Source organism: Panulirus ornatus, chromosome 56, assembly GCF_036320965.1.
Source record: "Panulirus ornatus isolate Po-2019 chromosome 56, ASM3632096v1, whole genome shotgun sequence".
Classification (NCBI taxonomy): domain Eukaryota; kingdom Metazoa; phylum Arthropoda; class Malacostraca; order Decapoda; family Palinuridae; genus Panulirus; species Panulirus ornatus.
Genome location: NC_092279.1, coordinates 14,315,677 through 14,341,160, shown reverse-complemented (window position 1 = coordinate 14,341,160; position 25,484 = coordinate 14,315,677). Strand labels below are relative to the sequence as shown.

General features: G+C 36.9%; 2 protein-coding genes across 7 annotated transcripts in view; one reads left to right on the top strand and one right to left on the bottom strand.

Annotated features, from left to right (window-relative positions):
- LOC139765922 (choline/ethanolamine kinase) overlaps positions 1-2,362 on the bottom strand; it is an 86,175-nt gene extending 83,813 nt beyond the window's left edge. The window contains exon 1 of the mRNA XM_071693887.1: positions 2,231-2,362. Within this exon, the coding sequence (XP_071549988.1) occupies positions 2,231-2,336 (106 nt within the window). The 5' untranslated portion in view covers positions 2,337-2,362. The remainder of the gene's footprint in view (positions 1-2,230) is intronic.
- Positions 1-25,484, top strand: part of LOC139765920 (motile sperm domain-containing protein 2-like) — a 41,657-nt gene that overhangs the window by 6,524 nt on the left and 9,649 nt on the right. The window contains exons 1-8 of one of the 6 annotated variants that reach the window (XM_071693881.1): positions 5,488-5,624; positions 8,682-8,917; positions 10,142-10,319; positions 12,778-12,941; positions 17,140-17,345; positions 17,464-17,551; positions 20,434-20,546; positions 23,042-23,239. In XM_071693881.1, the coding sequence (XP_071549982.1) occupies positions 8,686-8,917; positions 10,142-10,319; positions 12,778-12,941; positions 17,140-17,345; positions 17,464-17,551; positions 20,434-20,546; positions 23,042-23,239 (1,179 nt within the window). In that variant the 5' untranslated portion in view covers positions 5,488-5,624; positions 8,682-8,685. The other 5 variants (XM_071693882.1, XM_071693883.1, XM_071693884.1 and 2 more) reach the window with 5 other exon arrangements.

Sequence of the window (25,484 nt, the reverse complement as noted above, 5' to 3'; positions counted from 1 at the left end):
TGATGCTCTGTACATGCCTTCACCCTCTCAATCAATATCCTCCCATATAATTTACCAGGAATACTCAACAAACTTATATATTTTCCCTGGGGATAGGGGAGAAAGAATACTTCCCACGTATTCCCTGCGTGTCGTAGAAGGCGACTAAAAGGGAAGGGAGCGGCGGGGCTGGAAATCCTCCCTTCAGTTTTTTTTTTAATTTTCCAAAAGAAGGAACAGAGAAGGGGGCCAGGTGAGGATGTTCCCTCAAAGGTCCAGTCCTCTGTTCTTAACGCTACCTTGCTAACGCGGGAAATGGCGAATAGTATAATATATATATATATATATATATATATATATATATATATATATATATATATATATATTAGATAGATAGATAGATAGAGATAGTAGTAATGCATAGAGCATGGGCAGCAGCATTCCGTTATCGAACCCATTACACCTGAAAAGATAAGATGAATAAAAATAATGAGATGAGTATGAGCTCCTCAGACGTTCGTGGACCCGATTCTTAAGAGGAAAGGTTATAGGGAGGAGGAAAGATGAGACAAGGGAGAGAATTCTACAGCTCCACTTGTTCTAGGAAAAGAGGGCATCGTAGTGGCTAATTCCCGTGTTGCTAAACTCTACAGAGAAACTATCGAAAGAAGTAGACGGTCGTTCGTGTAGATTTTAAGGCCCAGGACACACACAAAGCCACAGGAAGGTATGGTTGTAGGGAGATGACAAGAACTGGTGAGACGGAAGGCTTTTGGTTTGACCTCGGCCAGTCTAGGTGGTGGAAGGATAGCAATCCCAGGGTATGTAAGGTCTTCATGCAGGAGGCGAGTCGGTAGGCAGAAGTACCCGCCTGGGTATCGGGGAGGGTTAATGACTGCTGCGAAGCGAGCCAGCACTTCAGTGGCTGTCGAATATCACTCCTTAGGCTCAGGTAGCTGTTTTCTTCTTGCCCCACCCACACTTGGGCTGCTAACTTTCAGTCCACAGACTTAAATCTCTTCATGTTACACATAAACTCTGGACAACCTATAACTTACACGACTCGATCTTCATAACCGTACATTTTCCTATTGGCAAAATAATGTTAAGTGCTCTTTTTCTCTCCCTGCGCTGAGAACTACGCGCTAGCCTTACAGTATGCTTGTGGTAGTTACATGGGAGGGGGGGGGGGAATCTTTATGAATGGGATATTCCACATTCGTCCTCTCAAAGCGGTCCTCCGGTATTCCTACTCCTACCTCAGTGCACTGTTCACGTATCTCTTAAAAATGCCATTGCGTAGTCGTGAATAATCATAGCTATCATAGTCCATCGTGGCGGTACCAAGGGCGTTTGTAGATAACTTCCAACGCTGATGGTCAGAGGGCAGATGTTGGTCAAGTGTTTGACTCCTTGAGCACGAGAGTATGACCCTTGGGTATAATGTCCCCGATCTTACTTGACCGGGTCAAGAGCCAGGCCATTGAAAACAAGAGTATGGTGGTCTTGGAGATCAAAACCAATAGAGTAAAATGTTCGATGACTTTCGTGTCAACTAATAGGTATTTAGTGTTCGGAATAAGTGGAGTAGTGAGCATTGTAATTGGGCAGGCAATGAAATGAGTTATTTACACGCTAGTTTTGGTATTTGAACCACCTCTCATAAAAATCCGACAATTTGACTTATGCATTTGGTCGTAATGAGTCTGTTTTAAAGGTAACTAAACAGTCAACTTTCGGACGCTTTCAGCAGTATCATACTAATTGACATAAATAATTACCTTAGTGTTTAACTACCTGACTTATTACGAGGTAATATTGAAATCTAATTTTAAATATGAGAACGATTGACATTTCTTCACGTTAACATCATTCATTCCGAATATATATATATATATATATATATATATATATATATATATATATATATATATATATATATATATATATATATATATATATATATCAACTGACTGTTATATTTCTCTCTTGTGTCTCCCCTGATGATGTGATTATTACACGAAACTGCACTTGGGAACTTTTCGTGTTTCATTTTCCCCGTGGACTCATAGGAATATCTTGATCACGTGCAAAATTGTGATCCTTTCCAATATATATATATATATATATATATATATATATATATATATATATATATATATATATATATATATATATATATATATATGTATAATACATGCATGCGAATGTGAATCTGAATATCCAACAGAAAGTTCTGGCCGTAGCCTACCTCCTTTAATAAGAAGCTCTGGTAAGTACATCTCGTAAAAATTGACCGTAGGTGAATCCATTATGGTGTCGGCGTTGCTCGTCCGCGTGTGGCTATCCTCTGTCATTGGCTGGCAGTAGTGATGCCCTGCGACACCGAGTTCATTTATCCATTAAACTAGAGCGTCTTATCTAAGAATGATAAAGACGAACATGTTTGTTTGATAACATAATCTCGATTTGAGATTTTGTTGTAATTAAGTTTCACGACTGCTGATTGCCATTAAGGCAGAAATGTTCTTCCACACGTTAATCTTGTATCGTTAATAGACTATCACGTTGAAAACCATAAATAATGAGTAGTTGAATGTTGACTTGGTTATGTTTGGTCCGGATCAGGTTAGTGTGAAGTAAACTGCAGGGGTGTGTTGACGGGTGGATGAACCGGGAGGTTACAATTGGATAGTTGAATATATGAACGTTGATTGCATGGATAAATGTATGTACGGATATAGGCAAAGTTGGTTAAATAAATGGATGGCTATCGACCATAGATAATATAGTGTAGTCATATATGTAATGTATTTATTCTCGGTGTATGAACCTCTTGAAATCAGTCATAATTTCATTTATATTTAAAGACGGACGAAGATTACGCGAAAATATAATACATAATTTATAGTTTCGCTGTCTCTCATGATCTCGCTCTTTGACGGTAACCTTGTTGTCATATCTTTCTACAGAAGTCCAAGGCTGTGGTTAAATGTAGTCTGAAGATAGTTTGATTCTCAGTAACGCAAACTGCTGAGCTGAGACCTAGTATTAAGGAACAGCTAACACATGTCTGTTCAATAGATCCTGATTGAACTTTTTTCTTTTTTACCCTTGAAAATTATGGCGAGAAAGAGCTCTGATTACGTGTAATTACTAGATGACGGATATTGAGGTTCTGTAAGTTGATCAGGACACATTCTCCTGTACCTCTTTTGGCCGGCATAGTGCGGGAGCTGTTTAATTTGAAGCCTTTTTTGATGACTGATGCGAGGCTAACCAGACACGTGTCTAGACTTCCTATTCCTAATTGATCTACGCCATTCTTTCGTGTTGACGACAATCTTTACAGCGATGCAAGAAAATTAACATTTTTAAACGTCCATAATGTTGTTAACATACAAAAAAAGGAACCCCAAAACATACAGCTTGCATTTGCAATGAAAGTGAGCCATAACAGGTGATGCTTATGTTACTATATAAGCTATGGTGTGTGTCACCCATAAAGGTAAATGCGTTACCTCTCCTCAGCCCTAACTCGTCTCAAGACAAAAATGTGGATTATGGTCGATCCCACGTTCGCTTGGTGCATTCCCGGTGAGGTCTGTTGATGAAAGTCTTATTGCTGGTATAGTTATGAGTGGAGATTACCGCGATAACTGATTGATCACACATCGGGTAAAATCGATTCGTCCACGTTCAAGAAACAATCCATAACAAGCATCAGGATATATATATTATTGTGAGTTACGATCTCGAGATGCGATGTGGTAGTTAGAACTATAGATAGAGATCGATGTCATTGTTAAGTATATAGTCTCATCATAGCCGTAGAGATAATAATCCCATTACATAGGTGACATAACTTGGACTGAGGAAAATAATATATGCAATATACGAGTACCGTAATTGGAAGATTTAGTAATGGTTGAAAGCCTAACCACAGAAATTTAGTTAAAAGCAGTGTACACAGGTTGCTAAGTCTATAGTGTCGGTGATATTTGGTTTGGTAAATCCGTCGACCTGGCTTTTGAAACATGAGCCGCGAGTTTCTGCTCTACTTTTGTGTGTGAAACGTGTATTGCACGTTTGCAGATTTTGGGGGGCTGTGAAACATAGGCTGGAAGATATTATGTTTGTGAAACGTGGGTCATTTAGTTTGTAGAGTTATTGTGTGTGAAACGTAGTGCATGTCTGTAAAAAATCGTTTGTGAAAAATCAGTTCTAAGTCCGGAAACCTATTATAAGTAGAATGCCAGTTAGTTAGTCTGTTAAGTTCTCCAGTTACGAAAAGTAAATTGTAAGTTAGTAGGATTTTTGATACATATGAAACACCAGTTTGAGAAACGTGGCATGTAAGGTCTTCAACTTCCGTAAATGTCGAATATGGATTTTAGATCAGTACTTTTGATTTTTGTTTGTGTGATACGCTGAAAAAAAAAAAGGTCCATAGGTTATTGTTTCAAAATGTAGGTTTTGAATTCAAATGCGATTTTGTTCATGACCCATGAAAAATGAATTTTCAGAGTATCAATTGCTCACGTTACTTTGGAAATCTGTCGACTTTATTCTTATTGAAACGTAGATCAGCAAACCGTAGAGTTTTGTAAATTGAATAATGAGCTGTGAGGTTTTAGATCTGTTGTATAGATGATTTCTCAGGTCCAAACTTGGTAAGGACTTGTCATATGACAGCCCGTTTTCTGAGTATATGGAACTTGTCTTTTGTTTATTATTATTATTATTATTATTATTATTATTATTATTATTATCATTATTATTATTATTAAAACCGCTATCTAATAATTTTAGAATTGATCTTAATTTGGTGGAAAAGACTTATCTGCTCATTATATTATTTTTCATTTTTTAGAGTTGACAAAAGTAGGCAGGGATATGAAAGTACGAATGTTAACATGTTCACTGCTTTGTTGAACATGCATGCAATACTATCGATTGTCAATCTTTTAGCTGTATTGATTATTTTGTTGCAGATAGACTATGTCTAAATTGCTCACCTGGTAGCTGAACCGTTGGGTCTCTGCTAGTGTGATGTTTACTCCCAATCAGCTGATCTCAAAATTTTTATTTTGTCTTAAATGTGTTTATCAGGAAAACAAGACATGCTAAAAAATAATCAAGTAAATCATTAGATTATGAAAGAGTACCTGTTGCCCTTAACGAGAAAGAGATAACGACAACGACGCCATTGGCAGTGGTTGGACGGACGGTCAGATATGATTGCTCGTATAATTGTAGGTATTTTTATAAGCGCCATTCGCATCATCTCTTGTGACGTTTTTATTCTTGTTGCATATGCAGAGTCAGTAGCATAAAATCTGTATGCTGAGAAAAAAAAAAGAAATATGTATACCCGTATCTATGTATCCATATATATATATATATATATATATATATATATATATATATATATATATATATATATATATAATATAATGAAAGAAGGCAGGGTACTCATTATTTAATCCTCTGAGGCATCGTCACACGGTCGAATGCGACTTTGATCAGCTGATTCAAGACAGTTCGGAGGCCTGGGTCGGAGGGCGAGACAGTGTGATTACTGCGGCTGATTATGTCTAGTCTGTAGCTTTAGATAAGATAAATCGGTGATATTATCTTGCCAGGTAATTACAGAGACTTTCAGCTTAGTAACTATTATCATCCAGGATCAGTGTATTAATGAGCAATATGTTGTGTGACTGTGCTGGCTGCTGGAGGGAAGCTAGAAGCTGGTATTGAACAAGTAAGGTTTAAAGTACTCCATTGAATCCGCTTGATACTGCATGCACTTGTTGGTTGTCATGTGTCTCTTGCGGAGGACTGAATTTCTCTTTGTTTTAGTGAATATTTTACAGGTGAGTTTTGCTAGGGTCATCGTGTCTTGAGGAGAAAGATCCTCCTTTGGTGTCGGGTTCATACAGGTTTGTGAATAGGTGTGTGAAGATATCTTTCCCATACAAATGTAGTTCAAGTGCCAGTTTATCTCTGGAATACGAATGGTATTGTTTTACAATGGAGTTGTAATCTGTGGTCAATAGAGTGAGTGGTGGAACAGAATTTGAGGCATTACTTCTTATTGTAAATAAAGTGATGTGATTGTGGGGAGGGCTTTGAAACTGGGGAAAATGTTGGTTTAAAAGTCGATGAAACACATCTGTGAATCAACAGAGCTTAAGAATAACCCACCTAAGTTCTTCTGGCAGCCTGTATGTACCTTAGATTCAGATGTTCCATTATGCTTTATTCAAAATGTGACAGTAACTTTGTCATCTGCACCTTGAGACTGTATAATCATGGTACAGTTTTTATTGATCTTGTCTTGTGAACGTTTGCAGATTCAGCACTATGAAACTCGGAGAAAATAAAAGTTGGTTAATGTAGTAAGAGTTGCTGACTCAGTTTTAAATATGGATATGTAGAATTGTATCATCTTTATTAAATTTTTTCCTTGCTTGATAATTTGGCAGTTATATTTTGTAATTGAAATTTTGATGCTAATGGCAATATTTCTTCATGGAAACAGTTATAAATAACCATGGTTATTCACATTATGTGGCGGCTGGTGAAACCCCTGAATTTTTTTTGTGACCTCCTGGGCTGGCAGCATTAAATATGAATGCTAAGGTTTTGGTTAACTTATATTAAGAAATGCATGTCGAGAGGTGTAGAGGAATTAGATGTATGTAAACCTTATTTAGCTTCATCTCCCATGTGCTAAAGATGTGTTCTTGGATACCTTTAAAGTTGCTAATAACTTCTTCCTGGTAATGTTTGTGGATAACTTGTAGACTAATTGTGAATACCAAATGTGATACCTTTTATAACTCTTTTGACCGTAGGATGTATTCATAGTGTTTCATAATGTATTATGTAAAAGTAAAATCCTCGTCATTATCGGTTTCATCGTGTTTTCAAATTTCTTTATTATTTTCTTTATTTTTCATAGGAATATATCATTGGTTTATTTATTGGGGCATATCTTGTGATTATATCGATGAAAGTTCAGATCCTTGGCATGCTGAGCATTGATTGGCCAAGGTGCCCTTCCTGGAAAAATATTTATTTTTACCCAATTTACTTGAAATGTATCAAATCACTTTCATCCCCAGAATGTCAGTTATGATAATGCTACAAACTCCATTCATAAGTTAAGTTTGAAATACAACTTAAATTCATGTAGACAGCTCATGTATCTGTTAATACAAGTGAATGAAATGCACTCTTGGTATGGGTTGATGGTGTGCATAATGGATTTGAGAAGCTGTATGTACCTGATCCACCTCTTGGGAGTTGGAGTTGAATTAATGATGATAAACAGACAGATAAGGTAACTGTAATGATATGTTTTTTACAGTGATAGAAATGCAGATTTCACAGAGTTTGGGTATGTTCCTTTTGATATGAATGTTTTATAATGATTTTTTTCAAAGGGCCTTTACCACTTCACTTCTTTAGGTTAACTGAAAAGGCATGGATTTACTTAAAACTTTTATTGAAACTTTATTATATTTTATTGTATGAAAGTTTCCAATCTGCATCCACTCCTGTTGTAAACATGAAGAAAAAAACTGAATGGCGCTATGTGGTTGTAATTCCTAATTTATGTTAGAGTATCATTTTTCATCATTTAGTATCATGTCTCCTGTATAAAGCTGCATAGAAATCTTTGAATGTGTCCTAGGTGCAAGATTAATTTTTAATATGGTGAAATGAAGCAGCAAACAATTAAACTCAAGAAAAAACTTATGGACATTAGAAAAGATTAACGCTAGCTGAACCTTAAAGTGACCATTATGATGAGGAAAATAGAAATTCATCCATAAGCAACTGAGTTTTAAGTGACATTGATTTAGAAATATCATTTTTAAAATGAGGCTTGATGGAAGCACTCTGCTCAAATTGTGCTTTAGTTTCCATGCATCTACAGTGCACAGTAACGCACAGTGCATTACAGATGTCCTTCCAGAGCTAAGAAACCCCAAGATGTAAGGAACAGGTGCTGCCATTAAAAAAGATTGTAGAAAAAATTAGCCAAATCCCATAAAGATCCAGCCATCTAGAGCAATGTTTATGGTAATTGTGTGAGCAAGACATAGTAGTAATTTATAACAAGGGTATTTAGAAATATAGAGCATTATAGAATTATGCACACTTGGAAAATATTGGTGAAAGCATAGAAATATTTTGACTGTTACATTCTATGCTTTTAGTTTTTTGCTCCCTGAAGTGGCTAAGGCCCCTTATAGGATTAAGGTTGCAGATTTTTGACTTTCTCGTGGTTAACAGCTTTCATATTAATAGACAGGCTCCCCAGGTGTGCCAATATTTTGAGGGTTGACCATATATGGTTAACATATTTCTTTATAATTACCATAGGACCACTTTTTATGAAAGAGTCCTAATGTTTCTAAAGGCTCTTGCATCCCAAGACTGCACTACTTCCAGTAGCAAGGAGATGCAGACTCTTTGAATTGAAAGTTCTTTGATGAGACTGTACTCAGAATTATACCGCCTTGCGATAGGCGACCTTCCACTTGTGTTTCAACCTCATGTAAGTGGAGTCCTGCAATGTCTTAACACTGTTTTGAGCCATGAATAAGAACTTTAATGTTTTGTCATTATGTCATTTGTTGCACCTTTATATTTACTTCATGTACAAGGTATTCTTCTTCTCCTTCCAGTAAAATGTCTCTGATTCCTCCTGAACCAACTAAGGCTGAAATTGATCAGCTTCGCAGTTCTGCTGTTGAAAAGATTGACACTGAAGGTATTGTGTACGATCCACAAGATGTGAAGAGAATAAGGAGTGATGATAAATACATAAGACGCTTTTTGATGCACCATGACAATGACCAGAAATTGGCACTGGATATGGTGATGGAAACGCTTAAGTGGAGACATGAGAATCAGTGCAATTGTAAGTACGTCCGTGATTTTTTTAAGTTAAAAACCCTCCTTCATATTAGAATCTTATTAACTAAAATTTTGATAAAACGTAATTGATAGATTTAGGCAACCAGTATCTTACCAGAAGGTAAAGTCTCATTATAATGGAATGTGTAAATTTCTGTCTGTCAAAAGATTTATGATAATTATTGTCAGACCTTGTTTTATTACAAAGAGAGTAGAAGAATAAAAGAGACCATTAGTTTCATACAGTAAACTGCATTACATCACATTACACTACATTACATACACTGCTATGCCCACCATACAGAAATTTAAGTATGTCTAAGAGGTGGAACCCCATGTGTGTAAAATTCCTTGCCTTTTACAGTGAAAATAGGTAATTACATGCTGCCACTAACCTAATATGACTGCTTTGTACTGTTACTGTACTATTATTTTTAGCTGTACCAGTGTGTTGATGCTCCTCCTATTTATTTACTGTATGCATACACCTCAGATATACACAATACCACTAAGGTAATCTACTAGTACACTTAAATTACTGCTTTGTTTTGTTATTGTCTGTTTAACAGATTGAATAGCAGTGGTGACATGACATCCCTGCCAGTCTCTCACCTACACCTACAACCTCTCGCCCTCCACTCTATCTACTTACATACATGCCTTACTCTTAAAAACTCCTCACTGCTTTTGATAGCTTTATTCCCACATATATTTGTAGCACCTTCCTCAGAGCATCCCTATCAACCCTATCATATGAGCTCTCCAGATTCAGATATGCCACATACAGACCCTTCTGTTTTTCTAGATATTTCTCACACATTTTACAAAGCAAAAACTTATCCACACATCTTTTACCGCTCTGAAACTACATTGTTCTTCCCCAGTCATGCTCTGTGCATGCCACCACTGTCTCAAACATTCTTCTGCCCAACTTAACAGTAACTCTCAAAAGACTTATACTTCTGTAATTCAAACACCAACCTTTATCTCCATATGCTTTAACACACTGGCATTATGCAGACATTCCACCAACCTTCAAGCATCTTGCCATGATCCATTAGTGTTTACAAACTCATTTTCCTGTTATTTTTTATGTCAGTATTTTCCAGTGTTTACAGTGACTAAATGTAGCAGCTTTCACAGATACCACAAATTATTCACACCTCTCCATATTGCTTCCTTGTCTGTTTCCAGCTTATTATTGTGTTCTTTTCTTATTTTTTTTCAGCAATAACAAAAGAGAGCCTACCAACAGAATTCTTTGAAAAAGGAGCCATGTACATACACAATCGTGATAAAGATGGTTGTAAGATGCTAATATTTGCTGTCCGTCTTCACCAGAAGGGGGCTCTTGACATGGACTTACTTAGAAAATTTTTTATCTATTGGCTTGAGAGGCTAGAAAGGTAAAACACTTGCCTTTGATTCAGTAGGGATGACCTCTTTAAATTTTTTATGCAAAAATACTGTTATCATGAGTATTATCATTGTCATCACTGTATTACTTTTACCTTTATTGTTACTCTTATTTTATTAGTGATACTTTTATTGTTATTTATCTGTCTTTATCTGTATATATATATATATTATTATTTTTTATTATACTTTGTTGCTGTCTCCCGCGTTTGCAAGGTAGCGCAAGGAAACAGACGAAAGAAATGCCCCCCCCCCCCCCCCCATACACATGTATATACATACGTCCACACACGCAAATATACATACCTACACAGCTTTCCATGGTTTACCCCAGACGCTTCACATGCCTTGATTCAATCCACTGACAGCACGTCAACCCCGGTATACCACATCGCTCCAATTCACTCTATTCCTTGCCCTCCTTTCACCCTCCTGCATGTTCAGGCCCCGATCACACAAAATCTTTTTCACTCCATCTTTCCACCTCCAATTTGGTCTCCCTCTTCTCCTCGTTCCCTCCACCTCCGACACATATATCCTCTTGGTCAATCTTTCCTCACTCATTCTCTCCATGTGCCCAAACCACTTCAAAACACCCTCTTCTGCTCTCTCAACCACGCCCTTTTTATTTCCACACATCTCTCTTACCCTTACGTTACTCACTCGATCAAACCACCTCACACCACACATTGTCCTCAAACATCTCATTTCCAGCACATCCATCCTCCTGCGTACAATTTATCCATAGCCCACGCCTCGCAACCATACAACATTGTTGGAACCACTATTCCTTCAAACATACCCATTTTTGCTTTCTGAGATAATGTTCTCGACTTCCACACATTTTTCAAGGCTCCCAAAATTTTCGCCCCCTCCCCCACCCTATGATCCACTTCCGCTTCCATGGTTCCATCCGCTGCCAGATCCACTCCCAGATATCTAAAACACTTCACTTCCTCCAGTTTTTCTCCATTCAAATATCACTTGCTCCTTTCAAATAGCTCATTTCCTCAGCCTGGATTCTTGACCTCTTTGACTCATTCCATATTTCAGCTGCATAGGTAAAGGTTGGGAGGAGCATGCTGTCCCTTAATCTTTTCTTCCCTTCCATAATTACATCTCTACCCATCATTATTCTATTAAGAGACCCCATCCTACTGGGGGATGACTGTACTGTTCTCTTCCTTATATCTCCTTCCATATTACCAAACTTATCCAAGATAGCTCCAAAATACTTAGATGATGATGATAATCTTCCCCTTCAGCTTTTACTTTTCCAAAAGAAGTAACAGAGAAGGGGGCCAAGTGAGGATTTTTGCTCTTGAGGCTCAGTCCTCTGTTCTTTACGCTACTTCACTAGCATGGGAAATAGCGAATATGTATGAACAAAATATATTATTGTTACAATTATTATTATGTTGAGCTGTATCTTAATTTGATCACAACTGGACCTCAGATAAGAGGTATTGGATTGATCTCAGTTTGTTTATCCATGGAAAGCCACCATTATTGATTACTACATATTTTGTATAAATTGTAAGCTTAATATGGGCACAGTACATGTGGAACACATCATCCAAATTAAAATGCTATACTGAAAGTTATTTCCCAACCATGGACAGAGCCATAGGAGCACATGAGAGAGCTCTTGCTTACAGGGGAATTAAACACCAGTTTTATCTCCCCAGTATGAGCCAAATCTATGATGACTCACCCCAATTTGACAATCATAAAAGTATGGGATTGGCAGATGCTCATCCACAGGGCTAAAAGACCATACCTACCCAGGCCCATGACATCACAACAAGAAGGTTACACAATAGAACACGACAAGCCACATTCATCATTTCATTTACATCACTGTCCATGACCTGAACTCTGGGGATTATAGGATGTAAGGCTATCCTCTCTTTGATTAGGTAGGAAGTAAGATAATTCAGGAGATGATGTACACCACCCAAGTGACCCTCACTCCACTCCATCCTAAACCACCACTACCTCAAGCCCTTGTCACATTGAAAATCATTTAAATTAGATATTAAGAGATTTTGGTAAGTTATTTTTAAGCTGGTTCAAGTATATTTCATATTAAAGAATTTGATGCAGAACATTATTACTAAGGAACATGACACATTGATATAGGGGTTTCTGTTACATATGCAATGATGGACTATGTAGTAATAGGTTTTCCGGGATGGTTGCCCTGCCGCTAAGTGGAAGCTAAGATTATGTACATGGAGGGTTTAGTTATCCCTTTTCAGCTTAGATAACCTGTTGATTTATGAATATTAGGAGTGGCAGTAGGTTATATGTTAAGTGATAGATTGCAAGAATTAGTTTGAATGTAAGAGTCGTTAGTGCAGTACAGATGCATAGATGATAATGTTAATGTTTATGTAATTCACCTGATCAGATCTCTGATATAACAATATTTTGAATTTCTTGCAGGGAGGAAAAAGGAAAGTGGATAACGGTGTTCTTTGACATGTGTGAAACAGGGATGAAGAACATGGATATGGATTTCATCCAGTATATGATTAATCTGTTCAAGAATTATTATCCCTGGATCCTTAACTATATCATTGTATTTGAAATGCCTTGGTTGCTGAGTGGTAAGGAGAAATTGTGATGTGTTGTGTGTGCATTTCACTGAGAAGGGGACCATCCCATAATACGTTAAATTTTTTCATAATGCCCTTGAATGAATATTTACGTTGATGTTGTAGAGTATAGTATCATTTGATATACAGTTGATGTTACAGTAAGTGCATATTTTTCTTTAGGAGTTCTCATGTGGTGGTGCAATCCTCTGATATTTATATTGAATCATATCTAGATATCTAATCTGATTTTCAGATCTCTTTCATTGATTATAGAATATTTGTATAATGCAAATATCTTGAAAACTTTTTATTATGAAAGCAGAGTCTTATTTGAAACGCCTCAGTTTCGGCAGGTGTAGAGCCGTAAATTGCGTAAATAGTCGATTTTATCAAAAGTGTCAGATGAATCTTGTATTTTTGATTCTAGGCTTGTCTGATGAATAACAGCTCAGATAATGAAAATCCAAGCTTTTAAGTACTTAAAACTTTTATAATTCATAGTCATCACATGAATGACGAGAACCATAGTAGACTGATTTGTTTACCATGTGCTTCCAAATTATACACCATTCTTCTTGCTATCCTCAGTTTTTTATCATTTAATGATAGCCATAAGATGTATAAGATGGTGGTGGATGTATTTTTGTGAAGAGGAATCTTATTACACTTAGAGATATGCAGAAAGTGGAAATACCACAGAAATTAGATAAAGGTGTCTCACTACATCGCCTGACCGATTATCCAGTGTTGGTAACATTATTACAGTATGTATGATATCAAGATGCATTATGAAGAGCTGTTCATATTCAGCTCTGAGAGTGAATGTGACCTGAGCTTTGCTAATGGTAAATCTTCAAGAATCTAATGTGCAAATGGCTTAAACAATTTAGAAGAAGTTTTCCCTATTTCTAGGACACTTTTGTGTGAAAAGGACAAAAAGTTATATAAAGAATTAAAAATCATTCAGCCTTGTGACTCCTAGAGGAGAGTTACATTAAGTTGCACTTTGGCATTCACTTCCTCAAAATGCATGGTGAGAAAAATAGGCAAAGAGACTGCTGAAAATGTATTGTGATGGTTTTTAAGTAAGTAAAAAATATCCAGAGCATATTGTACAAAGGCAAAGGGGATAAGAGTGAGTGCTCAAATTACAGAGGTATAAGTTTGTTGAGTATTCCTGGCAAATTATATGGGAGGGTATTGATTGAGAGGGTGAAGGCATGTACAGAGCATCAGATTGGGGAAGAGCAGTGTGGTTTCAGAAGTGGTAGAGGATGTGTGGATCAGGTGTTTGCTTTGAAGAATGTATGTGAGAAATACTTAGAAAAGCAAATGGATTTGTATGTAGCATTTATGGATCTGGAGAAGGCATATGATAGAGTTGATAGAGATGCTCTGTGGAAGGTATTAAGAATATATGGTGTGGGAGGAAAGTTGTTAGAAGCAGTGAAAAGTTTTTATCGAGGATGTAAGGCATGTGTACGTGTAGGAAGAGAGGAAAGTGATTGGTTCTTAGTGAATGTAGGTTTGCGGCAGGGGTGTGTGATGTCTCCATGGTTGTTTAATTTGTTTATGGATGGGGTTGTTAGGGAGGTGAATGCAAGAGTTTTGGAAAGAGGGGCAAGTATGAAGTCTGTTGGGGATGAGAGAGCTTGGGAAGTGAGTCAGTTGTTGTTCGCTGATGATACAGTGCTGGTGGCTGATTCATGTGAGAAACTGCAGAAGCTGGTGACTGAGTTTGGTAAAGTGTGTGAAAGAAGAAAGTTAAGAGTAAATGTGAATAAGAGCAAGGTTATTAGGTACAGTAGGGTTGAGGGTCAAGTCAATTGGGAGGTGAGTTTGAATGGAGAAAAACTGGAGGAAGTGAAGTGTTTTAGATATCTGGGAGTGGATCTAGCAGCGGATGGAAACATGGAAGCGGAAGTGGATCATAGGGTGGGGGAGAGGGCGAAAATTCCGGGAGCCTTGAAGAATGTGTGGAAGTCGAGAACATTATCTCGGAAAGCAAAAATGGGTATGTTTGAAGGAATAGTGGTTCCAACAATGTTGTATGGTTGCGAGGCGTGGACTATGGATAGAGTTGTGCGCAGGAGGATGGATGTGCTGGAAATGAGGTGTTTGAGGACAATGTGTGGTGTGAGGTGGTTTGATCGAGTAAGTAACGTAAGGGTAAGAGAGATGTGTGGAAATAAAAAGAGCGTGGTTGAGAGAGCAGAAGAGGGTGTTTTGAAATGGTTTGGTCACATGGAGAGAATGAGTGAGGAAAGATTGACCAAGAGGATATATGTGTCGGAGGTGGAGGGAATGAGGAGAAGAGGGAGACCAAATTGGAGGTGGAAAGATGGAGTGAAAAAGATTTTGTGTGATCGGGGCCTGAACATGCAGGAGGGTGAAAGGAGGGCAAGGAATAGAGTGAATTGGAACGATGTGGTATACCGGGGTTGACATGCTGTCAGTGGATTTAATCAAGGCATGTGAAGCGTCTGGGGTAAACAATGGAAAGCTGTGTAGGTATGTATATTTGCGTGTGTGGACGTATGTATATACATGTGTATGGGGGTGGGTTGGGCCATTTCTTTCGTCTGTTTACTTGCGCTACCTCGCAAACGCGGGAGACAGCGGCAAAAAAAAAAAAAAAAAAAATTACAAGACTAATGGGACTTGATGTTTCTGGCATTGCTTGCCAAGAAACACTGTCTATCGATCTTTGTGATTAGTTAGTAGTTGGTAGGCAGTCACTGACTAGGGAGGTATATTACTGGTACTAGTTGCCTGGGTATCGGATGATCAGTGACAGCTGCATTGTGGGCCAGCACATCACTGGTTGTCAAGCTGCTCTCCTTTGACTCAGGTAGCTGTCTTTTGATTTCTGCCTCACCCACTTTTGGACTTCTGGCATTTTGTCCAGAAACATACAATCTCTCCATGTCACACATAACACTTGACAGACACTTAACTCACACAACTCATTCTTCGTAACTGTAGATTTTTCTATGGTAAGTGACTTGTGCTGGTTCTGCCTTTTGGCAAAATGGTAGGAGTGATAGATGGAAATAATAGGTACAAACATAGAAGCATTAGGTAGAAGTAGTAGGTAGGAACATTATCTGGGAGCATTGAGCAGAATTATTAGGTTGTAACATGAAGTAGACACATTAGGCAATAGTATTTGGTGGGAACATTAGATAGGAGACTCCTAAAACACTGCATTAGAGTTGCCCTCTGCCATTGGCCTGCTAAGGGTGAGACACTAAAGGCTAAGAGGTGGCATTGGAGTTCACCAGCTATGGAGACTCTTGCTGTGGCCACCTTCTTTAGGGAGTTCCCAAAGAGAACAGACGTGAGAAATATAGATGGATAGATAGACTAGATATACAGACTGCTCTATTAAGGATACTGTATATTTAGACTAATCTTTATATCCATGTCTGAATTATTCTTGAATTCTAAAATCAAATTATTGCTTGGTGTTACGGATCACTGATTTTTGTTACTCAACCTTTATGTAAGTCTGTTTTATGGCAAACTTTTTTCATTTTTTATAAAAGTATGTTATCTGTGTATTTTCTCTCATTTGGTTTCTGCAACCTTCCAGATGAATGTCAAAGTTACAAAGTATATTCCAAGTAGCTCTTGAGATCAGACTGTCACTTAAGGAGATGTACTTCTCCAAAGCTTTCGCAATATGTCTAGGAAGAAAATAAAGGCAAAGATCTGAATACTGTGCCTCAAGGGAATGTGAGGTCTTCTGTAACAAGAAAACTTGTTAACTAATTAAAAGTGCTATCCAGGAGAGTTTGAATCAAAGATATGGCCATATTTTGAAGCAAATATTTATTCATTGGTGATGGTATAGTAAGAAAATGGGAGGCATTGAGATGATCAGTGAGATGGAATATTTGGAGTAATGTGTAAGACCACATAAGTAAATGGTTTAAGGAAGAATATCCAAGAATGTTTATATGAATGCAAGGAATCTTTGAGGTAAACAGGAGTCCATAAAGTAAAATGTAGATACAGTACTAAGTACAGAATTTTGTAAGTGCTATCTGTATTAACTGTGTTAGCGAACATACAACAATGGGTTGAGACTCGATTGTTTAATGAGCTAGCTTGGGCGAAGTAGGAAAGTAAGAGCACATCACATAATTCTTTTTACTTAAACTGTCATTGCAAATGCCTGTCAAGCTTCTATTTTATTTATCAGCAATGTGGAAAATCATCAAAACATGGTTACCTCCAAAATCGATAGAGAAGATCAAATTTGTAGACAAGAAATCATTAAAGGATTATGTGGACCCTGACCAGTCCCTGTCTAACTGGGGTGGCAGTGACAACTATGAGTACAAGTTTGAAGATGAATTGACACCTGACCATAATCTGGTCGCTAATGGAGATATTGACATCCGCAAAGTAAGCCTGGTTTGGTTTTTGAAACACTGGTGCATTATTGTTTTAATACAAAAAAGTAAATTTTCTTTTTCATAAGGTATTTAACTTTGGGTAAGAATGTCATTATTTTTATTTTCAGGTACATTTTGCAGAGGGAAGTGCCCCACCTCCAGCTTCTCCATTAAAAGGTAAACCACAGGGCCGACGAGCAGCCTCAGCTAATGGAAGTACGTTGATTTTACTTTTATGGTTGAGTATTCATTTTGAAATCTTAGAAAAGAAAATTTATTATACTTAGATTTCTTCAATTGTATTTATCCTGTAATATTAGGTTGGGGATTTTCCTGATTTGTACAAAAAAGTTGTTGCAGATCAAGGCTAGTTTCCCATTTACAGTATCTGGACAACTCATATATTTATCAGAACATTATTTAGCATATATTTATATTCATATTTTTTCACATCATTGTAGTTTCTTATTATCATCCAATATGTCTGACTGTATGGCACAGTACCCTAATGTTTATGGAAATAAGGATGACAAAGACGAAGTGCCCAGTGAAGCCCCTGTCGAAGTAGAACAGTCTGATAAAGTCTTAGTAGAAGCATAGTTTTTAAAATCTATTTGGTTTAGTGTAATTGTTAATGTACTTAAAATATCTTGTAAACTTTAGTGATGACAAAATATTTCATATGTGACTGAAAGTGTGCACATGCAGTATTGTCATGACATAAGGCATTATATGAGATTTATGATTAATGTATTAGAAAATTATGATGCAATTACTTATTTGAAAATCTTGGAACAAACAGTAATCATTAATGAGGAGATAAATTGTAAATAAAATGGATATGCGGGTGCTATGTATGTGTTTTGAATTTGACATTATACTGTTATTTTCATTTTAGTAATAAAATGAAAACTTTTTAGAATGATGCCTTACATATTTTAAACATACTTATTTAATGTATTCACTTAAAACCTCATAATTTTGTACAATAAAAGCATATATCTTATAAACAGCTATGGTAATAATTTGGTAATAAAAATTTCTGAAAACATCTTGAATGGCAAAATTAATATTTTTATAAATGAACAGGATTTTTTCGAACATTAATAAAATGGTGAAATTTGTTATATTTGGTAGAGTATGAATCCACTTGTCTAAAACACCCTGCTTAGAGTGAGCTGTAAGAACATGTGTGAGGGTTTTTTTCTCTTCCTTTCCCTTATATATTATTAGGGGAGAAAGAATACTTCCCACGTATTCCCTGCGTGTCGTAGAAGGCGACTAAAAGGGAAGGGAGCGGGGGGCTGGAAATCCTCCCCTCTCTTTTTTTTTTTTTTTTTTTTAATTTTCCAAAAGAAGGAACAGAGAAGAGGTCCAGGTGAGGATATTCCCTCAAAGGCCCAGTCCTCTGTTCTTAACGCTACCTCGCTATCGCGGAAAATAGCGAATAGTATGAAAAAGAAAAAAAAAAAAAAGTTTATGTTTAACCTTTGTTCTTCTTAGTGCAGTTTTGTTTTAGAAGATGATACAGCAATTGAATATCCATTTTTTATACCTAACTTTTATCACCTTAATGAGGTACAGTCGGGAACAAATGAACCGTGGCCTCATTTGCACTAATTCACTCTAGCTGTTTTATGCATGATGGTTCAAAAACATTACCAGTGTAATGGGGGTGTTACTGAACATGGGACAGTGAATCTAAGAGTAGAATCTACCATTACTATGTGATTACATTACTTCTACTATTGTTTTTCTATTAAACTTTTGAATGCAGGCTAGAATGATGGGTGTTGTTGAATTAGGTGAATGAAGAGAGTAGCATCATAAAAGGAAGTCTAACTGCAACACTTGTCCAAAGGATGTTTGAAGAAGAATTCTGTCAAAGATCTTCCATGAAGGCAGACAATCGAATGAATTTAAGAGTTAGTTGTTATTGCCTCAGTGCAAGGAAATTGCATAGGTTAAAGTTTGACATTGAAGTGGTTGAAGCAACGCCAGCACAGCAAAAGTGTGCCTCGCATCGCTTGTAGTCCTAAATATGTCGACTTTGTTTGCATTTTGGTATCTACACAGGCAGTTTTATGAGATTTAGGAGTGTCCTTATCATATTATATAACATTCTTTTTTCTTGAAATCTGTAAATTAGTTACATTTTTCTTTGTGTGAAGTTCATGTAATTGTGCACTTTCAAGAGTGAAATAAGATTTAACATTGCATAAAAAGTGCAGTCATCTACATAAAAAGTGCAGTCATCTGTTTAAAACATCCCAATCAGATTAGTGACGCCTTTTTGAATCAGAATGTATAATGTACTGAAACTAGAGCCTACCGTTCACATCCAAGCCCCACAGACCTTTCTAGGGTGTACGTAAACCACTACAAATGCCCTAGTTCAGCTCACTGACAGCACATTCCAACCCCCCCCCCTCCCCTTCTCTCTCTCTCTCTCTCTCTCTCTCTCTCTCTCTCTCCATAGGCCAAGTTCATTCTATCTCATTGATATCTCTATCCCTCCTTAGTGTTCAGACCTTGATACCCTTAGCGAAGTCTCTTTCTCTTCATTTTGCCCTAAAGACATTGACCTCCACACGCTTGTAAATGCTCCAAGGACTTTATCCCCCTGCACTTGATAGTTTCATTCATTATCACGTAAACTCAAGCTCTCCATTTCCTTCAAGTCCTCCCCACTGAAACTTAACATACAAACCATCCTGTTTTATCCCCCTGTTGCACTTCATGGAAAACTGTTTAACGACTACAGTGATATCACACATCCTTGATGCAGTCCCATCTGCGTCACGAACCATTCAACCTTTTCTCTTGCTCACATTTCTTATTCTGTAGGTATAACTAACTTCAAGCTGCATTGTATGTTATGTTACTTGTCATTATTTACTGCACTCTCCTGAGACTGAGAAATCTATCTGTAGTGTATTGGTATATCTTGTCCTTTTTTCAACCAGTGCTGCTAATTTGCACTGATTGGAAAATTACACTCTTAGTTTTTTGTATAGATATATAATCATTTGTATGTTTCTCCATTTCAGGAGTTAGATACATTTATTACTATTCTAATTTGTATTTTTCTTTTGTAGATGTATTTATAGAAATTGATCCTAGTGAGGAGCTCATGTTTAGTAACTGTCGTATTGGTGCTACAGCAAATATTATTTTGACCAACCCTACAAATATACCTGTAGCTTTCAAGGTAAGTCACAGCAATATATATATATATATATATATATATATATATATTTTTCACAACTAAATCTGTTAGGGCTTACCTTTACCCGTGCCATTTGCATAGCATGGCAGACACTCGGAGATTGCTTAGTCAGTTCTCATAGTCCAAACATCATCTTTGCTTATCCGTCTTGATGATTCACACTTTGACTTGCAGCATGTCTTTTTCATAACTTGAAAAGCTTAAATCACATAAGCACAAAACTTTATACAGATGTTTCCCAGTTTGGGATTTTGCCAGAGTTAAGCCCTCTGTGAAAGGTTGGACCATGGGTCAAAATATGAAGATAACACCTTTGGTCATGGAAGAATACAGATTTTTTTTTAAATTTTCAAACACTGTTTCCACAGCATTCTCATTTTGCTCTGAATGCAATAACTGTGCTGCACTGCAGGTGACACAAGTGTTCCATGGAACAACCACCATGGAAGACTTCTGCCGTAGCAGGGCAGTGTCAAAAACAAATGAACAGTGGCCCCATTTACACAAATCATGTGTGCTGTCATGTATACTATATCTTCCTGCATATCTGACCCCTTTTGATTAAAGTATGCAAGTGGCCATACATGATATAACCATTTGCATCGTATAATTAAAAGTGTTGGATATAATTTATTCCTGAGCATTAAGAAGTGTCCTTGCAACTGCTTATGCCAAAGTTAGTGTGAACTTAGCCCCACAAGAACTGGTGACATAACAGTGAATAACACATTTTTGACCCTACTTTGATGTAGGCTTAAACCTTTGCTATATGTGTTGTGAATGGAAAGCATTACTCTTATAACATGGCACTGTATATACAGGAACAGTTTAAACACTGACTGAAGAGAATGAGTTTCACTAGCTTTCAACAAATGCATTGTATAATTTAGATCTTAGAGAATAAGTTTCTTTGCTCCATTAGAAATTGATTTTGAAGTACAGTACACTCCTACTTGTAAACCACCATTCCTAGACACATAAAAATAGTTAAAAGGTACAGAAAGTTGACTGTCATGCAGTGGGGTAACTAAGTCACTCATGTATGACTTATGATCTTAAAGTATTTCCAAGAACTTCGTGTTTTACTACAGGTTATTACAGTAAAAGTGTAAATGTGAGTAGAAATCAATAGATAAGCTTTTGGTATGCCATAAAATGGTGGCCTCTTGCATAACAAAATTAGCATTTTTGGAGGAAGAATGAAGGAAGTACATGTTTGGAGTTGTGGCCGGTGGAACAAAGTGGGAAAGACTCAAGGATTTATGTATTGATATGTCAAATCTGATGTTACCAGGCTTTGCTTGCTTATGGTTACACTGTGAATGAAAAGTTGCCTTCAGTAAGGCTGTGTCATCATCTGTTGACAAGAGTGAGTACATTCATGTCAGGGAACCTCTCACTCCAAAGGAGTCCATCATTTTCCTGCTACTGGAAGTAATACTTTCTTGAGGCTTCAGGAGTCCCTCCTCAGAAAGGGGCCTGAAGGTTATTTGATATTGCAATAATGATAAGGCTAAATCCAGAAGGGACAGAACATTACCACATGCATGTACTGGGTTCTCCCTAAAGAATGTTGCACAAGTACTGCACCACTGTGTTAGATTTCAAAGCTAGAGTTTTCCACCTGAAAATTTGCTAACTTGAGATAGTTGACTGTTATATTGGGTGGCTCATTCAATGTTATTCACAGTGCCAGATTTTAGGAAATAGCTTATAAGAGTCCCTAAAAGATGCCAAATGCTTCATCATCTGGAAGAGTAAGGATGGAAGTTCCCCATGTCACCACATGAAAAGTTCCTGGCAAGACTCCAGTTGCACTTATACCTGCTTAGGATGTCAGGATTATGGATGACAAGGAGTGACTCATGATTGAGATGGCAGATTACTATGCCTTGTACTAGGAAACTCAGGCTAGCACTGCCACTGCACACCGTCATATCATAAAGCCATTCAAGAAATCGAAAATGTTAGTTATCCTAGCCTTAGAATGTACAAGGTGAGTATTGTTTTGCTAAGACACTTGCCTAGGAGCAAAAAAAGACCATTTTAGAAGGCTCTATCTCCAGGCTGCTTGCCAGAATTTGGTAGTTTAACTTGATTTGTAGGTCTGCAAAATATGTAGGAAGTATCCTTTCTGTGTGCAGATAGTTGAGATGTTGATAGTAGACACTTGTTTCATTTCAAGTATGATTTTGGAACTATATCCTGATAAGTAAGGTGGAAATTTTATGTTAGTGCTAGTTTTGAGTGTAATTGCTGTAATGCAGAAAGTTCTGTTTCATAGTGTAAGTCAAATGTTGACACTAAAATTGGGTTCAATCAGAACTTCCTCTAAAGGCTGCTGATTTTGTACATATGCACATTCCTCCATTCTGACATCATTTACACACCTCAAGAATTTGAATTTCAGCAGTTGTTTAATGTTACTATTATGTTATTATGTTAGTTAAAGTTTATCATTTATTTGTTTCCTTTAGATAAAGACTACCTCTCCAGAGAAATATCTTGTCCGTCCTTCAGCGGGGGTTCTTGAGCCTGGCACACAGATGGACATTGGAGTTACAGTGAGTGAACAGTTGGCACCTGCTGCATTGGTTCGTGATAAGTTTCTGGTAATGGGAGCTGCTGCATCAGCAAGTGCTCTTACTTCCCAGGAAGTTTCTCAACTGTTCAAGGTCAGTAGATAGTGAAAAATGCAGGAAAATTCTATTTCATGGTCTTTCTGTGAACTTGGCATAACCAACTGTTCTTAATTTCTCATTTCTACAGCCAAAGAAGTTATGAGACCTGAAAAATTAGCTGATGTACTTGATATACTTTATTCTATTTAGTACTTCTCTTTATCTTTAGCAGCAGACAAACTTTTTATATACCTTAGCTTTGTGTTCTCTTTCATACCATGTGATTTTTATAGTTGAGGTTTCTTGAGTCGGCATTTTTTATGATATTACTACAAGGGATGTAATAGTGATATGGAAAGTCTTCATCATTTGTTTAACAAGAACGAACAAATTTTACAGATACATACCCTGTTCAGCCATTGGTTATTCACATAATGATACCTTATGCTTTTGTTTTCTGGTTTTCCCTTCAGAAAGTTCTGAAGCATTTACATGTTCAGCCTGGTTAAGGAAATGAATTGTTTGATGTTTTTAAGTCTTTAGCATTAATGTTTTGAAACTTAACTTCTTAAGTTGATTGCTAGACTATGCTGTTTATTTATTATTCATGTGCCGGGTGAAATGTTGCCTCATGGGGCCAAGGGCATTATAAAAGCTAGATTATCATATTTTTTTATCATACATAATCGCTGTCCCGTGTTAGTGAGGTAGTGCCAGGAAATAGACGAAGAATGGCCCATCCACTCGTATACACATATATATACATAAACACCCATATACATACATATACATAACATATACATACATACACATACAGACATATACACATGTACACATTCATACTTGCCTGCCTTCATCCATTCCTGTTGCTAGATGGTTACACCTTTTATCATTTTAGGCTATTTTAGATGATGATCCTATGAGACTTGCTTCCTGACCTCCTCATCATGATGATGTCATCAGTTTGTTGTTTTATCATGTGGTAAGTCCATATTTAGATTGATGCCTGAAGCTAAAGTGGTAGCAGGTTGTTTGATGTACAAGAGTCAATGGGAGACATGAAATAATTGAAACAGAGGCTTAGATATATCGGGGAGGACTTTCCTCTGAAATTTAGCTCATTCTTTATGGCACTGGTCAAACATTTCACTAAGAAGTGCTTATGGCACTGGTCAAACATTTCACTAAGAAGTGCTATCTCATAGGCAATAATCAAATTGTTTTGAAGGAAGATGAGAAAAATTGACAAGACATAGTAACAGATCCTGCCTGTCAGTGCATGAAAATATATTATGAATTCCAAAACAGCTGAGATAAAGAAACCGCATCTGATATCGTCTTTATTGACATTGAGATGGCCTGAAATATAGAACTATGTGAAAGTAAGGAGTTATTAACCCCTTAGCAGTGGAGTTCCTTTGAAATTTCCCCTCACCCATTGCTCAAAACAGAACAAAAAATTCTTACAGAAAATATGTGCATTATCCATAAGTAAAGGAAGGAATGTGATAATTAGTAAACTTTCCTCTTAATTGGTATGGTGGGTTTTGATTGGACTACATTAAGTCAGGCAGTCAATGTGTGATAATTATGGATTTCTTCCAAGCATAATTTCACGCCAGGTACACCTTAGTGCAATATACTATGCTCTTTGTGGTTTCTTTCCAGTAAGAAGCTGTTGCTGAACATTTCCTTTATGTACAGGAGTGAAACATAGTTTTTAGTTATAGAATGACAGAAAAAGTGGAAGCAGATGTAATAAATTTTTGATATAAGATTATAAAGTAGAGAATTGGATGTTGCAAGAAATGAGAGTTTCAGAATGAAGTATGTAACATGAGATACATGGTTATAAAGTGAAAATTTGAGTGCTACAATTCCTTCTTTCACATAAAATGCCTTATCAAGGCCAGCCCCTCAGAAGAAAGTAGGCAAGGAAAAAATAATCGAAAGAGTTTCGTGTTGGTAGAATGACTTAATATTGTATGAAAATCATGGAAAAAGCATGGAATGAAAAAAGAAGTAAAGAAAGGAAAACATTAAAATGATAGTTTTATAATGTCTGCTAGCCCAGTAGCTTAATCTTCATGAGATGGAAAGTAAGACCAGCACTTTTGGTGTAGAGGATGTAAGAGGGTTTCAAGCATTTTGACACAGAAGTCAGGATGGTGGTACTTTTGAGAGTGATCTGCAGAATTTATATAACCGTGGCGTGATGCAACTGAAATGTTTAGGGATAAGACTTACCTGCTGCTTAAGGTGTAGAAACTTCTAGCTTGTTTAAGATATAGGGTGAGCA